Source organism: Hydra vulgaris, chromosome 11, assembly GCF_038396675.1.
Source record: "Hydra vulgaris chromosome 11, alternate assembly HydraT2T_AEP".
Lineage (NCBI taxonomy): Eukaryota > Metazoa > Cnidaria > Hydrozoa > Anthoathecata > Hydridae > Hydra > Hydra vulgaris.
In genome coordinates this window covers 55,472,420-55,490,159 of record NC_088930.1, presented here as the reverse complement: position 1 = coordinate 55,490,159, position 17,740 = coordinate 55,472,420, and the positions used below count along the sequence as shown (strand labels likewise).

Here is a 17,740-nt window from a genome sequence, read left to right as displayed (position 1 = left end):
AATAAAAAAGATTTAAAGAAAAAAAAAAAAAGTGACTAAGTACATTTAAATCAAAAAATGTTCTCAGTAAAATACAGCAATTATTGTATATATTTTTATACTATTATAAAAATAATATATTAAATATTCTTATTAAAACAATAAAAAAATAATAAATTTAATAATTTATGAAAAAGAATTTTTTAACCACCATTAAAATGAAAATAATTTAAATAAGTTGAACGAAAAAAAAAAAAAAAAGGATATAGTTATCGTCATAAATTCATCAACGAAGCAAATTTAAGTAGCATGTCATAAACAATAAAACTATTTTAAACGCTGATTTAAATTTAAACGCTTTAATGAAATTTTAGTATATGCATTTTCCAAATTACATCATGATTATTTGTAAAAAAAAATTTTTCAAAACTCTGATTTTATTTCAACCGGTCAAACATGACCAGCAAGTATTCATTATGGGAGGTCAAATAGTAACTTTAGTCATTTCAGACGGTCATTGACCGTTGACCGACCATTATTTTCCATGCTGCACATATAGTGTGTATATATATATATATATATGCGTGCGCGTATATATATATATATGCGTATACATGTGTATATATACATATATATATATATATATATATATATATATATATATATATATATATATATATATATATTTATTTATTTATATACACACACACATATATACACACACACACATACATACACACACATAAATAAAAATTTTGTCCTAAAATAAGTTTGCCTAGTGATAAAAAAATGATAACTTATTTGAAATAATATCCTATTTCCAGAACAAATGGATTGTGTTTGGATAAATCTAGCATGTTTTGTTAAGATTAATAAAAAAATTTAGGAAATGGCATCTGCAGACTATGCACCAACCAGCTAAACAACATTAACTGAATCATAATTTTATATTTGAAAAGTATCAACTTGAGAAAAAAAAACCTTTTAGGAGTGCTTAAAGACTTGTCAGAACATTTTCCACTTAAGAGTTCAAAAATTAAAGTTTGTGTTGTTTATCTTTTAACCTTAATTTAAAGATAAATGTTTAAAATTAATTAAATCCATTAATCCAGGTCAGGTCAGGATCATTACAATCATCCTGCTACTGGTAACATGTAATCCAGTACTGCCCCATGCCATGCTGCCTTGTAGGATTTGCTTTACTAGACAAAGGCTAGGAGAAAAAAACTGACTTAAAATTCCTCTGCCATGGAGCTCTTGGTTGGGTAAAGGGTAGAGATGGTGTCCTTACAAAAATACTCACCTAGAGCAGATGTTAACTGCATCCAGCTTCAGTCTTGTAGAAGACTTACTAAGAAAAGACTTGAGGGGAAAGCAGAATAATTCTATAGACCAGCCTCACACTCCTTCTTTATCTATTAGGCTGACATAGATGTAAACCTGTTCTACATTGTTTTCTGCCTAGGATGATAAATGCTAGTTCTTTTTAACTACTCACAGATTTTTGATTGTACCTCTTTGACAGCGGCTATGCAAAACTTTCTGTTATCTCTTGATGAGGTATAGCTCTAAAACTCAGTTTATTGGCTCTGAGGCCAGCCGGTGGGAAGGTTTCTGGAACTCTGTGGAAACTCTTAGAGAGTCTGATTCCATTAACAACTGTAAAATATCAGAGTATTAACAGTGCCATGTTGAGCATTAATGGTGATCTTTTAGTGTATTGTCCAGGCCACATAGGGAGCAATAAGCTATAACTTTGGATTAATTAGCAGGACCAAGGCAATTGCATAGCTTATTGCTTGGGATGCCATGCTCTATCTATGAATGAGTTAAGTTCTCTTTAATTTAAATCATGACCAAAGTATAAGACCAAGAATATGACCAAAGTATAAGACCAAGAATAAATTAGAAATGGGAAAGTTCTTTAGAGTTAAACCAGCAAGCAAATAAAGATGCAATGTTCTACGAGATGTCATAGTGATGAAAAGTAAGCAGTTAAAGGAAGCAATTGAGTGGTGCCGAATAAAAAATAAACATGGTTGGGCTTCAATCAATTTAAGAAGATTTCCACTAACTAAAGATCTTTGAACAATTAATAAACAGATTGATGGTGTCATTGTAACTGGAAACGAGAAGGAATATTGTTCAATTTTTACAAAAGATGAAGAAGAGTCGTTAGTCTGTTATATAAGAAAAAAGAATAGGTGATGTGTACACATAATTGAGAAATAAAACATTTTTTTAATAAACTGTTATAATCTGTATTAAAATCCTGGTTTTAATATTGTTTATTAAGGAAACTAAACTTATAATGCTTAGTTTTTTTGTATTGTTATAATGTTGAATGTTTTGAGAGCAAGAAAGCAAGCCTGTAGACGTCCATGGACGTCAGATTATTAGGCACAAAATGCTCAACAAGCACTCCAAACAAAGAAGCTTAGCAAGTATTTTTAGAAGCGTTGGGATGCAAAATATTAAAAGCATATTACCAAAAAGAGACAAGGAACTGTATCCATAAATCATGCTCTTAACTGCACAAAAGAAATGGCATGAACCACCTCAATGAAATAGATGAACTTAAAGAATGTAATATTTTCATTGATACAAATCAATTACAAACAGGTAAATGGCAGCCCAGAGCAACGAATCTTGCAAATCTTATAAAGATCTGTATGATCTTTCTTATCTTACATAAATTAGTAAAAACTTCTTAATATCTTAATAATTTTTATCAGAAATATTTCTTTGAATAACTTGTTAAGATCATATTAAGATCTTATTAAGAAATAAATGAAGGAAAAAACTACAAATCTTATAAAGATCTTAAAAGATCTTGCTAAGATTTTAATAAGAAATACTTGCGAGAAAAAACTACAAATCTTACTAAGATTTTGTTAAGATCTTATAAAGTTAAATTCAAATTACATTTTCCTAAAATCTCTTTCGGTTGTCGCTTATTTTTTAAGTATTGTTGGATATGAACCAAGAGAGAGTTTTTTTAAATTTTTTTTTACTTGAGTTTGTTTTTACTTTTTTTGCAAATAATATATCTAGTCTATGATTATATCTACCTTTTAAAAAAAGAAAATACTGCACTTCATTTACCGGATAAACTATGTATCCTAATCAATAATCAATATCTTTCTATTTTAATTGTCTATTTTAATTGTTCTATTTTAATTGTCAAATGTCAGAAGTAATAGTTAAACACCAGTGCACGATGAAAAGGATGCATATACACAAATTAGTGCCATTGGGTGCACAAATATGTGAAACTGTTGTTTTTACTGTATAGTCTTCAACAGTGCTAAAGAGTCATACTCTTTAGTGTTATTCTTAGTCTTGAGTAATAATTTCTTTTATTTATTTTTTTAAGTTAACTTTAAAATTGATAACACTTAGTTAAAGATAAAAATAATTATTTTTCTTCTTTAAACTATAGATTTAGGAGGGTGTTGATCTATGCATCATTGTTGGAAACGAATTGTCATAAAACACTATTAATTTGGCATAAAATCTCTTGGTGCAGAAAATTTAAAATTTGACAAAGTCGATCCAAAGATAAATTAAACTGGTAGAAACACTAGAAAAAGTTACCCTAAAAAATTTTGTGTAGAGGCAACGCAATTGTAAAACGCTTTAGTGAACATACACAATTGTAAAACGCTGAACTGGCTTTTGACACAGCTGTAAACTATATCAATGAGATGGAACTTGATTTAAAACAGAAGTATTTAAACAGTTAAACTGTGCGCAGTTTTATATTGCATAGTTTTATCACTTATAAAAAAGACTTGACTTTCATTATTTGCCTTTTGCTATTTGTGTTTGATTTGTAAACACTTGATAAAAAGTTCAGTATATAATGTTTTTTATGAGTATTAATATATTTCATTGGTAATACCTTCCTTTTTTTAAGGTTTTAAAATACAACTTTCTCATTTAAAGTGTCTATGCAGTATGGAATAGTCTTGCATAAGTGATTTGTTGTATTATATATTATATGTATTACATATACTGTTAACATGAGCATGTTGTATTTATAATGTATTTATATGTTGCTATTTACTGTAATTATAAATTTTATTTTGAGAAAAAATTATTTAAAGTACTTAACTGTTTTATTTATAAATTTATTAATTCTCTACGCGAAAATATGAGTGGAATTTAGTAGCATCGGAATAAATACAAAATAATCTTATATGATCTTACAAATCTTACTAAGAATTCTTCCTATAACTTGGAAGTCTTACTAAGAAATTAAGATTAATCTTACTAATCTTATTAAGATCTTTCATTTCATACAAATCTTGCTAAGAAATTGCAAGAAAACTTACAAATCTTAATAAGATGCGGTAGTGGTGTAGTTGTAGAGCGCTCGCTTCATAAGCGAGAGGTTCCGAGTTCGATTCCCACCTCGTCCCTGGTAGTACCGCGCTCAACTTGTTCCTCCGCGCAGCGGCCTTGTTCGTCAAGGTTCGCGTTTCAGAGTTATAGAGTTGGGAGAGGGTTATGACCACAAGTAGCCTCCTCAACTGTAGTGGCCTTCTTGGCCTTGGGGAGGTGAATTACAAAAGAAAAAAAAAAAAAAGAAAGAAATTTGTTTTCTTGCACGTCTTGCAAGTCTTACTAATCTTACTAAGATTCTTAATAGGAAATCTTATTATAATTTGCAAGATTCGTCGCTCTGGAAGGGAGATAGAGATACCACTAGAATTTATATTCATGATGACGAGCTGAGCTGGGTATTAATGAAAATACAGAAAATAGAAACTGTTAACAGTAGTAACAAGTTCATCTCCAAAAGATGTTCGCTATGGCTCAGTAATATATTAAAAATATAATTACAAAGGTGCCATGGAAGCTTATCAAACGATATCTGATAAATCAATATCACCGGAAGAAATACCTAACTTGTTGCCTGTAACCAAAGTATTACCTAAAATAAACAAGGAAAATGCTAGAAACACCCAGGTTCATGATTCAATGGAGGGGAAAAAATATTGGAAAAGGTTTCTTCAATCAAGGAAGACAAAACCGAAAAGGAGAAAGCTAATAAAGAAACTAAATCCAAGCAACAACAACAAATTGAGCATTCTACAAATGTAAGGAAGAATGTACATGTGGAAAGAATGTTTGTGCAGCAATTAAGGTTCAAGAACGCTCGTGTTGCCATGTTTTAAAATCTACATGTAGTAAAGAATCATGTCGAGGTGAAACAGGCTTAAAACCAAATATGATCAAACCATTTTGTGAAACAGAACCCAAAAAATGCCTTCAGTTTGAGTCTGATGAAGATAACATTAAGGACTTCATTCCTATAACTGATTTTATCCACAATACAACCTAGCATTATTTATTCGCTGATTTTGGATTAAAGTTTACTTGGATCTTATTTTTACATTTTTTAATCATAATTTTTTTTTTAAGTTAATGTTATTAAAAAAAAATATTATAAAAAGTAATCACCTGAGTTTGTTATATAGTTTCTGATTGGGTACCTCAAGATGTTAGGTACAGCACCTTAAAATGCTAGGTATTTTAAAAGACAACATTAAGAAAAATAGATTTATTCTGCGCACACATCTTTTTAGCACTGTTTTTGGAGTCTTAAGGCAACACTTCTGATAAGGTTCTGCAAACTCATTTTTATAAGGGCTTGAAATATTCAAAATTATTTAAAAAAAATATGTTCATAGCTTGTAGACTTTTTTCAATGTCTTCGTAATTTAGAATATTTTTTAAGGATTACATGTAACATTTTTTTATTTATGACTTAACATTATAGTCTTTATTCAGATTATTAAACGCTTTCAGAGTTTAATTTAAAATATCGAGTTCTATGATGGTTTATTTTCAACCTGAGATTCTTAGGTCCTTCTGCATTCTGAGGCCCTTTTATCTGTAGATAATATATAAATATATGTAGAAGATACATATATATAAATAAATATTAATATATATATTTATATTTATATATATATATATATATATATATATATATATATATATATATATATATATATATATATATATATATATATATATATATATATATATTTAGAAGTCGGCAAAAAAAACTTTAAACAAAGGTCTTACCATAAGATATACAAACAAGGTCTGCAATTTTTTGCCGACTTTAAACACTTTAATGCCGACCCTAAATCCGAGGACATATTTTAGTGAAAAAAAAAAAATTTTAATTTTTTTGGTCCTACCCTTTTAAGTTGTTTCTTTCAAGTAGAGAACACTCCCGTGAAAATTTCAGCAAAAAATATTTATATTTAGGTGTAGCTCAAGTGCTCCAAAGTTTAGAAAGTTTTGAAAAATTTGACAGATTAAGAATAAATTAACGATTATTTTTCATTTCTTGTTACATCACAGTATTCATTAAATGTTATAATTTTTGACAATCATTAATTAAACATAAACAAATTTAATAAGTTGATTAATTTCACAAACTATATTTTTGAGATAATACAACTTCACATCGTATGAGTATTGTGTAAAATGCGCAATTATTGTCATGTTATGCAATATAAAATTTTTGATTAAAAATATGAACTTTAATTAATTAAATTTAAACTCGAGTTATTTTTAATTAATTTTAATGATATTTTTGATTAAAAATATAACTAAAATTAATTAACAATAAGTCTTGAGTTAAAATGTTCCACTCTTTTGCTGGCTTCTTTGCCAAAGTTTGCTTTCGGCTGTCTGGGTAGGCTCAACAATGTTCTTCCACGACTTGTGTCACAAACTGGAGATGGGATTCATTGCGAGTGATAAGTCTACTATACTCCTGGATTTGTGCAACTACTTGTTCTGCATGATCATTTCCTACTTTCAACAACTTTACCATCTCTGTTGCTTGTTTGAAATCGTCACGTTCATTCCATAATTCAGGATCAACACTTAGAAATCCATCTGGTAATTCTATCATTGAAAAGAATTTTATAGATTTGGCAGTTAACTCTTTCTCTACCGCCGTTTTAACAAAAATCTTTACACTGTGACCACAAATTTTTTTGAAATTTGGATGACATAACATTGACAACTAATTAAAATTCAAATAGTATATCTTTTCAAAAGCATAATAAACTATATATCAATAGAAAGCTAAACAAATGAACTTTTTAATTAAATAAGTTTTTAACACGGATCATTGATTAATAAAAAATGCAAAGTACTTAAACCATCATTTTTATAAATAGTAACTAAAACATAAAGTCCAAAACAAAACTCATTTATTATAAGACAATAGTTATTACTTAGCTAAATACTTGTACGCTTCTACAAGTTAATATTTACAGTGTTTAACACTGCTTTATTTTACTAATTACGAACAAAATTTTAAGAAATTTTTTTTAATCAAGGATTACTAAAGATTTTTTAACTTTGTCAAGTGATAACTAATTATAATTACACATTATGGCTCATATTTGTACTCGATTATGTAGAGAACTAATTAAACTTTAAAAAAAAAAAATTATATGTGTTAAGAATGAAAATTTATGCACAAAACAGGATAAATTGTGAAGCATAATCGAAAGTTGGTACCAGCGGCTTGCGGTCATAATAGAAAAAAATGAAAAGTCGCTATCAGCGGCTTGCGGTAGGGAAAGAGTTAAAAAAATCTTCCAAATTCTTGTACATCCATTGGAACATTAAGCGTTAAATACATCCATTGGAACATTAAGCCTTTTGATGTGATCTTGTTCCAAATCTTCATTCTGCATGGCACTCGCCATAAGTGGTTTTGTGGTTGAACTGACCTTATCATCAAGATGCTAAACCCACAAGTTTGGGCAACAAATACCGTAAATGATTGGATGCTTGATTGATATAGCTTTCGCAATTGCTGGTTGGATGGTCGAGTAATTCATCAAAGATTTCATCAACATCAAATCCCTGTATGGAGCATTTGCAGCTAGTGGGGCTGTGATCATATTTTCAGGTAGACACGAACCGTAAATACACAAACATCACATAATCGTTGCTCTGTCAGTGTTAATTTGAATTGGTATTTGAACGTCCAGATTTTCAAACAGTAAATCACCAGACGAAGAATAATAAAAAAGAAGATTGCTGCCCCATGCCGAACCCCCAGCCAATGTAGCAGCACTTCTTTGCGGCAGCATGCTATAAGATAGTGCATGTATGTACTTAAGCCCCTGGTAGCAAGCTATTTCAATGTGATGTGGAGATGTTATCTGACATAGGAGATGTTATCTAAACACGCATTCATAGTTAAAAAGTTGTAGGTGAATCAGGAAAACATGAAGATCAGAGAAAGTTTGAAAATGTTGAAATGCAGAAAAAAAAATTAGAATAATAAAAGTTTTAAGAGCATGCTGGGAGTAAAAAGATGTGACTTTTACTGTATCTGATACTAAATAAAAAGTCATGTGAGAATGAGTTTTGATTGTTAGAAATAGAAATCTTCTTTTAGAATGCAACTATGATTGATTTACTATTATTAACAACTATTTTCGATTTGGCATTTTTGGTCTAAAAAAAAGAGCATCATTAGAAGTATACCTGCTGTATACAGGCTCAAATATGACAACAGCATTCCATACAGGGATGAATAAAAGATTTGTAAAGTAAGAATTTAAGAGTAAAAAGATAATGGCAAGCACAGTAAAGAGAAGCAACATTTGCAGATGCTAACTTTGAAAAAGATTGCATATATGGTTTCAGTTAACGATAATCCGAAAAGATGTAAAGAAGAGGACTTAGTGAGAGGGTTACCATTCATTAATATAGGAATGTTGATAGTATTGCAACAGTTGTGTGCAGAAAATAACTTATGAGGATTTTTAACTCCAACAAGACTTATAAAATAAGCTATGTTGGAGTTAAAACTCCTAATCCACTGCAAGCCCTAACCTGTTAAAAAAGTGAGATTAGATTTACGATCGACAACCTGTTTTATGCAATTAAAAACAGAAGACTTTTTATCAAAAAAGGAGTTTAAAATTGAGTCGTAAGCAAATAGAGCCATTTTAGATGTAAGGTTGTCAGGGAGATCATTAAGAAATAAATAAATTTGATAATCTCAAAAAAATTTTCTAGTGGCAAGGAAGAGTTTGGCCATTAGACTCAAGAGTTCCAATTACAGGAAAAGTTCTATGCGAGTAGTTCTTGCTTATTCTTGGGGGAGCTTGTTAAAGCCAAGCCATTTAGTATGATGAACATTTAAGTCAACAATAACAACAATTTTGTTAACAATATTGGCAGAAGTGTAAAAAGAAAAGGCATGGTCAATTTGTACCCTCATTAAGAGATAAGAGGAAGTGTTGCATAGCTACATGGAGGCTTAAGCAAAAATTTATAAGTAGAGCCAAGAAGATATAGCATCCATTGTCCTAGGGAGGAAACAATGTAACACAGAATTACACCTACGTCAGCCTAATAGATGAAGAAGAGATTCGAAGCTCAACAGAATCATTCTGCTTACCGCTAAAATGTATGCCTAGGAGGCTTTCTTTAAGACAGAAGGTGGATTAATCGTCTGATTAATCATCAGTTAACCTCTGCCTAAGATGATTATTTTTATTGAGACACTATTTCTAGCCTTTACTTAACCAAGAGCCCAAGACATGGGTATTTTAAGTCAGAGTTTATTTTTCCTAGTCTTTGCCTGATAAAAACAAAATACATAACTACCATATAACTAGAGATAAAGGTGAGCATAAATTTTAAAGTTGGAGCCACTAGTTAAATTAAGTGCACTCGAAATGTAGTAAGTAAAAGATAAAATAGGAATATAGAATAGAATAGGTATGGAGTAAGGTGTAACTTGAAGTCATTCAAAGCAATCATTGCTTAAAAATCTTAACTATTACCTTGAGATTTAAAATATTTCTGAGATTTTAAATAAATTGACTTAAAAAGAAAGTGCAGGCTACAAATCCATCAAAACCACTTAGAATACCATGTTTAAGTTTTAGGAATTTAACCTCTTGAATTAAAACTAGGTTTGTCATTTCATATTGTCATTTGGAATAACTATTCTGTACCAATTTGCTGCATTTATTTTAGAATATGGATGTCATTCTAATCTACCCAAGAAAGTCTTCAATGGTTTCCATGCAACACTTTTGTGGTTGCAACATGCATTATTTTTGTGGTTTCCATGCATCAAGTGGCTCAAGCCAGTTAGAGCTTTTTGTTTGAATCGCAGGGTTTCAACTAGGGGTGAGAAAACCAGATACCCGCTCCGGTTTGTTAATTGATACCAGGTTTTCGGATAGTTAAAAATTTATTTTGATTTGGATCTAATTTAAACAGATATTTGATTTTTGGATATTTAAATAAGAATGGAAACATCTAAACACCTGAGGGCATAAAGAACATTTGACTTTGTTTTAGCTTTTCAGAGAGTTTATTGTGTATTTCAATTTTTTCTTACCAGAGAATTAATTATTTTTGCAAAAAAAAGCATTTCATAAAAAAAATAAAAACAGTTGTATAAAGAATAAATGTATTTAAATAAAATATTCAAGCAAACATAAAAAAACTGCTATGGAGTTTTAATAAAAGTAAAAAGTTTGTTTCTTTTAAGATAAAATAAACACTTTAAACATTTTTATTTAAATATTTTATAAACTTCTGATCTGTACTTACATATTTTTTACTAATTTAGTTAACTTTAAATAAACTTAAAGTATATATATAAACAGTAATCTAAAACTGTAAAAAAGATAGTTTTAAGAACATATCTGTAAAGAGGTCTATTTAAATCTTTACATCATAAGTTTTGACAACAACGTTTAAAAATATCCATTAATTTTTGGCACTTATTTCTTACTTTTTGCATCAACACATTGTTTAAGAGGCTATTTTCATAGCCACATGAGTTTTGATAGCCGCATGTGTTTTCCTAGCCACATATGTTTTCATAGCTACAAAAGAGTTTTCATAACAACATGAATTTTAAAAAATTAGCACAAACAATAATTTTAAGATCAGATATTTAACAATTTTAATAAAGAATAAAATTAAAATAAAATAAATAGCTAGATATTGTACATAATAAATACCTAGATAATAAATACCTAGTTAATAAATACCTAGATATTGTATTTACTTATAACTTAATATTGTATTTATTTTTAATGGAAATAATAATAAAAATAATTAATTATATAAAATTGTGATATTATTACCAATAAAATAATTAATAAAACAAAAATCCTATAATAAAAATGTAATAAAAAAACTTAAGTATTAAAAAAGAATTAAATGACTACTTTAAAATCATCTTGTTATGAACATTTTATTCTGTTATGATTATAAACATTTACAGACAAATGTACTAAAAGCTTATGTATAAATTTATTTAATGCTGTTATTCTGCAAAATTACCCATAAAACTGTTATTTTTTCAATTAGTATAGAAAAATTGATTAGTCTGTATAACGTATTTATTAATAATCTTGATCCGAATCCTAATTTATAGAAAAAATGTATAGGATATCCGGTATGCTTTTTACCTAACTGATTTACAAATTTAAATATTTTTAAAATCAGATACTGGATCAGAAATTAAGATATCCAATAATTTGGATATTTTTGCTCACCCCTAATTTCATTCAACAAAATCAAAATTGTTTAAGTTCAATGTTTTATTTTGTTTGTGGTGGTTAGTTAAAATAAACTTTTATAGATTTAGAATTTGAAAAATTTAATAGACTTAAAGACTGTAAAAGACACAAGCATTAGTACAATTATTATCAAGGGCTTAGATTTTGGCAGAAGTTCATTCCACATCGAATCATTGAAAAAAAAATTCTTTTGTCATCTCTGTCTCCGATTTAGTTCATTCTTACTTTATATGCAATTCATAAAAAATAAATGGCAAAAATTTTAATTCAAAATACGAATCAGTTTATGAGATATAATCTTCTAAAATAGTTGTTGAATTTGAATCTGAACCTTTTAACATTCAAACAAGATGTTCTGATTCTGGTTGAATTTGAACCTGAACCTTTTAATACTTAGAGTATGAAATTTTTTTTTGATTTCATACATTAAAATGTGTATATCATGATCATTGTATTTGTTATTGTGTGAAATGGTGCTGTTTATTTCTTTAAAGACATATGCAGATAACCACTATTAAGTAGCCTCCTCATCTGTAGTGGCCTTCTCGGCCTTGGGGAGGTAAATAACAAAAAAGAAAAAAAAAAAAAAAAAAAAGATGAAACACTTTAGCTTTTATTTCAAAACTATTCTACAGATATTCTAATTATGTACAAGCATAATTATAGCAATAAACATTTTAAAAATTAACTTTTATAAAAATTTAGAATAAGCTATATGCAAATTAACTTATATCATCATTTATAAACTATATGCCAATTAACTTACATCATTATATGGATGCTTTTCATGTAGAGTTGTTTGTATTCTTGTAGCTCTCTCAGCTGATATCATAGGAAGCTCATCAGATAGGCTTGCAGATTTTTTGCTATTATTTGCATTTTTGCTTTTTAGCCTTTTTTCTTCCTTATTTGATTTATTCTTTGCTGAGTATTTTACAGAACTCAAAACACTGTTAGTTGCATTATTGCTTCCACGATTCTTGACAAACAAACTGGTTCCACGATTCTCCACAAATGAACTGAGTTGGGATAACTGTTTATTAGTGTCTACTATTAATGGAAAAACTCTTCCATTTAGACTGATGAAAGCCTAATAAAAATCAAAACAAAAAAATTATCAATAAAAGCAATACAATTGAAACAGATAATGATGTAGACCACCTAATGTCTTTGAAAGCATTGTGCCTTATTTTTTAGAGAAGAGCCTTAAGTTAACTTGATTTTTTGAGCAGCGGATTTGTTTAGCTTGATTTTTTGAGCATTGGATTTGTTTTAATATTTTGGAATAGAGGGAAAAATAAAAAAATTGCTAATAAAAAAAAGAATCTCAATTCCCTGAACCATAGAAGCCCCGCAGGAGCCTTGGGAAAGTAAATTTAATTTGAAAGAAAATTTTTTTTAAGTATTTAACATGGAATTCAGCATGGAATTCAATCCAACACAAAGTTATATTGATTTAAACAGCTGTAATGGTATTCGCAAAAAAAGGAAAAAAGTTCATTTTTATATCATCTTACCAGGATTTTATTTTAGTAGTATTAATGTAGCATCTACTGTATTTAGAATAAAAATTAACACTATACACTATATATAACTAATTAACTGAATGTAATTATAAGCAAAAATAAAATCATTTAATCACATTGATTAACAATCAATATGTTATTATATTGCAAACAAGGGGTTCTTCAAGGTTCTATCCTTGGCCCTATACTCTTTTTAATTTACATTAGAAATCTTCCAGAAATTCTCATATCTAAGGTAACATTGTTTGTTGACGATACTACCATTCATTCTAGTCTTGATAAGAAGCTAACACTTTCTGATTGCTTGGAGGGGGCATAAGCTTGAAAAGGATTTCACTTCTGCTACAGCATAGGGCTCCCAGTGTCTGGTGAACTTTAACTCAAAGAAAACAATTTTTTCAGCTAATCGTTATCGCTTAAATCTAGATCTTCCTATATTTATAAACGTAATGTACTCGATACGCCATCTACCCTTTATCTTCTTGGACTAACTCTTACTTCCGATCTTTCTTGGAAACCATATATTAAATCAATTGCAAAATCAGCATCTGCTAAGGTTGCATTTCCATATCGTGCTCGCCAATTTCTTACTCAGGATTCTATTCTTTGTCTTTATAAATCTCAAATCTGTCCGTGTATAGAATACTGTTGCCATTAAAAATGGTTTTGGTCTTTATTTCTGTTCTGCGTGCAATGGAAAGCTGAAAATATGTACACTTACATATTTTAAGGCAAGGAATCCCATAAAACAACTTAAAATATTTTAAAATAAACGCAATACCTAAAACTTTAACCTTTATCAAAATTTTTCTATGGCAAGTTTAATTAAGAAAATGTCAATGTAGCTTGATTTTTTTTTTTTTTTTTTGATGTCATTCTAATTAGTTTAGAGTTGTTACAATGAATTGGTCTTTTCTTAAACAGAAAAAAAAAAAACATGGTTAAATTTATTTAAAATTGTTACTTATAAAACAGGAATTATAAAAAACATGGTTAAATTTATTTAAATTTGTTACTTATAAAACAGGAATTATAAAAAATCAAAGTAAAAAAAAGGTGGTACCCTTAAGTACTTATTACACAGAAGTTGATATTTATTAATTCTCTAAAAATTTTCCCACCCATTATGAGCTTATTAAGACCCTTCTCTCAGTTTATTAAATTTTACTTGTTATGAACAAAGAAACTATATTTCATAAACATGAAAAAAAATTTCTGTTATTATTTTTTAACTTTTAAAACTAGTTCAGGTCTTAAAAATTAGAAAATATAAACCCACTTATATAAATTAAAAAAAAATTCCTGCCCACCTGTTAATCAAGGCTTCCCCGATCCCCTTCTTGCTTACCCATCTCCCCACATTTATTACATCTTAACAAAGTTAAAGATAAATTTAACTTAATTTGTCTATTGATCAAAAAAGTTTAGCAAGTTTATTAAGCTAAATTATGAGTGCAATTGACCAAATTAATAAATGCTCCATTATATAAAACTTGTTGTAGCACATATAATGTAGAAAGTGATAAAATAATAAAAGACAGAAAGTGATAATAAACAACTTTATTAAAAATGATATTTTCTACCAATAGTTGTCTCAACAGATTGTTGGCCAACGGTCAATAAAAAGCAACTGTTTATTATTCATTAAAAAATAATTTAGTAAGCCAAAACTTGTTAAGTTTAGTAATAAAAATTTAATAAAATATTTATAAACGTAATTAAAAAAGTAAGATTCTAAGCTTTTTCTTTATCAGGGTTAGTGTTTGGGTTAGGCTTCATTAAATTTATCTACTAATGGTATACATTTGACAATGTTTTTTATATCTGTTTAAGAAAGACAACTATCTAATTATTAAAGATAAGTATTGGAAAAAAAAATTGAGCCTATACATTTGCATTTGCATAATTCAACTCACTCCCGGTAAAATTTTAATAAACTTTTGAAAATTAGGATTAGATTTTATAAAACTACAAGGAAAACAGAATAATCAAGCTATAATAAATGGGAGGGGGGGATAGGGAGGAACAATGTGTGTGTGTGTGTTTGGAAAGGGAGAGGGTTGGGGGGAAGTGGGTTAACAAAACAGGTGGTTGGGAATTTTTTTTTTTTTTTTTATATAATTGAGTTTGTATTTTCTACTTTTTAAGACTTAAACTGGTTTTAAAAATTTGAAATAAAAACTGAAAATTTTTTTAGTTATGAAATAAAGTTTTTTTATTCATAACAAGTAAAATTTAATAAACGGGGAAAGGAGGTCTCTATAAGCTTAAGGTTGGAAGAAAAATTTTTCAAAAATTAATAAACATCAACATCTGTGTATTAAGCAATTAAGAGTACCACCTTTTTATTTGCTTTGATTTATTTTATAATTCCTGTTTTAAAAGTAACAAACTAAAGTAAATTTAACAACGTCTTATTTTCTGTTTAAGAAAAGACTACTCTTCAATCTAACTAAAATATTCTAAAAATATAAAATAACAAAAAAATTTTCAGGATGACATCTAAAAAAAAAAAAAATCAACCTACATCTGCATTTTTGAAAATAAACTTGACCCAGTAAAATTGCGATAAGGATTAAATTATTTCAGGTGTTATGTTTTATTGGATTTCTTGCCTCAAAATATGTAAGTGTACATATTTTCATCTTTCCATTCCACACAGAAGAGAAACAAAAACTAAAACCATTTTTTTAAATGACAGGTTTTAGTTGGTTCAAGATAAAGTTAAATAGTTATATCTTTAAAATCGTGTGGAAATAGGTGATGAAATTTTGAGTATATTTATAAGTTATAAAAATCTTTGAATGGTGTAAAAATCAGCAAATCTGAGACTTAGATTTGCAGGTCCTGGAAGTTTTCACATGGAAATGCCATTTTGATATTTTTAAACTTTTAAAAATCTATAAAACTACTAAAAGCTTCTGCAAGTTCTTTTTTTATATTTTGATAATCAATTAAGAGTGGTTTTTATTTTAGTAATTTCATCAACAGTTTGGTTTCAATTTAAAGAAATACAAGCCCTAATAGTTGCCTATTTCTAAACAAGCTCTTGTCTGCATCATGGCTGCTATTTAATTCAGCTTTAAACAGTTTCAGTCTGTTTTACTAACTATCAAATATGAGTTTTAAGATTAAGATTTAACTTGAATAATATTTAGAGAGTCTTTATGATGTGTTGATATTACATAGGCGTGAAGACACGCCTATGTAATATCAACACATCATAATAAAGACCAAATCAATGTTAAAGGAACTGTTTTATTTCTAAAAAAGTTTATTGATGTTTTGAAAATAATTAATGTTCACAAACTTGGTGATGATAAAAGTTTAGGAGTAAGTGCTATTGACAATAGCACTTACAAAAATTGATCAAGCAATTTTATATCATTTACATTCCAGTAAATCTGAAACAAATTTCACTATTCTGTCTCTTTTAATGATTTTAATGATTACTAGATCTGACACCTAAAAAAACTGACAGCCCTAAAAGTATTCCAGAACTATCTGATACACAAAGGAAGACTTTATTGAAGGTTATTAGCGAACTAACAACATTATTGTTAGAGAGAATTATTAAATACAAAAGACTTTATTGAAGGTTATATACAAACTAACACCATTATTGTAAAAAAATAATCTTTAAAAAGACTAATAATAATGCTTAATTAATCTTCTTTTCACTAAAGCTCCTTAGTGTTCCATCCTTAGTTCCTAGTTCCTTAGCATTTTATCTATAGTTCCTAGTTCCTTAGCATCTTATCTATAGTTCCTAGTTCTTTAGTGTCATATCTTTAGTTGCTAGTTCTTCAGTGTCCCATCTTTAGTTCCTAGTTCCTTAGTGTCCCACCCTTAGTTTCTAGTTTCTTAGTGCCCCATTTAAAGTTCCTAGTTCCTTAGCGCCCCCACCTTAGTTCCTAGTTCCTTAGTGTCCCATCCTTAGTTCTTAATTATACTTCTTTTTAAACTTAATAAACTTTTTAACAGCTTGAACATTTATTTGCTGCAGGAAAATATCTTCTGGTTTATATTAGATAACCACATTCCATATAAATATTATTGCTTTTGCAAAGATAAGGGTTTAGTATCATTTTTACCACAAGCAGCTGACACTCATTCCAGGTTATGGTATTTTTTAAAATAAACCATAATGCAAAAAATGAATAAAAGAACTCTATAGTGTACAAATATCTTTAATGTAATAACCAAAATCTATCTTCTTATATAATATTGTCAAACTTAATAGTAGTGTTAGAGCCCCTTCGAGCGTGTTTGACATGGAATTCTTGGCAGCCATTGCAATTGAGGTAGTGGCGAGAAAGAGCGGCAGATCTTTTTGTTATAAGAAAACATGAGCAAAAGTGTATGCAAATTATGCAATGCTAAAACATACTAAAACATATATCAAGTTTTACTTTCATTTGAAAACTGCATTGCAACAACATCTCCTTAATTTTAATGTATATCATTAATATCTGTTAAAAAATTACTATATAGTTTTAAAATTTTCTTAAGTCAATGTACTAGCGTGGCAGAATGATTAGCATGCAGAGCTTCTAAACAAACTAGTGGTTAAAGTCCTACCACTGGCTACTTATCTTTTTTTAATTTTTTTTGAATATTTTA

At 28.4% G+C, this 17,740-nt stretch overlaps 1 protein-coding gene across 3 annotated transcripts in view; it reads right to left on the bottom strand.

The window, feature by feature from the left end:
- The window catches only part of LOC136086769 (uncharacterized), a 95,962-nt gene that overhangs the window by 50,863 nt on the left and 27,359 nt on the right, over positions 1-17,740 (bottom strand). For all 3 annotated transcript variants that reach the window (XM_065809249.1, XM_065809248.1, XM_065809250.1), the window contains exon 5: positions 12,358-12,681. In XM_065809249.1, the coding sequence (XP_065665321.1) occupies positions 12,358-12,681 (324 nt within the window). The remainder of the gene's footprint in view (positions 1-12,357; positions 12,682-17,740) is intronic.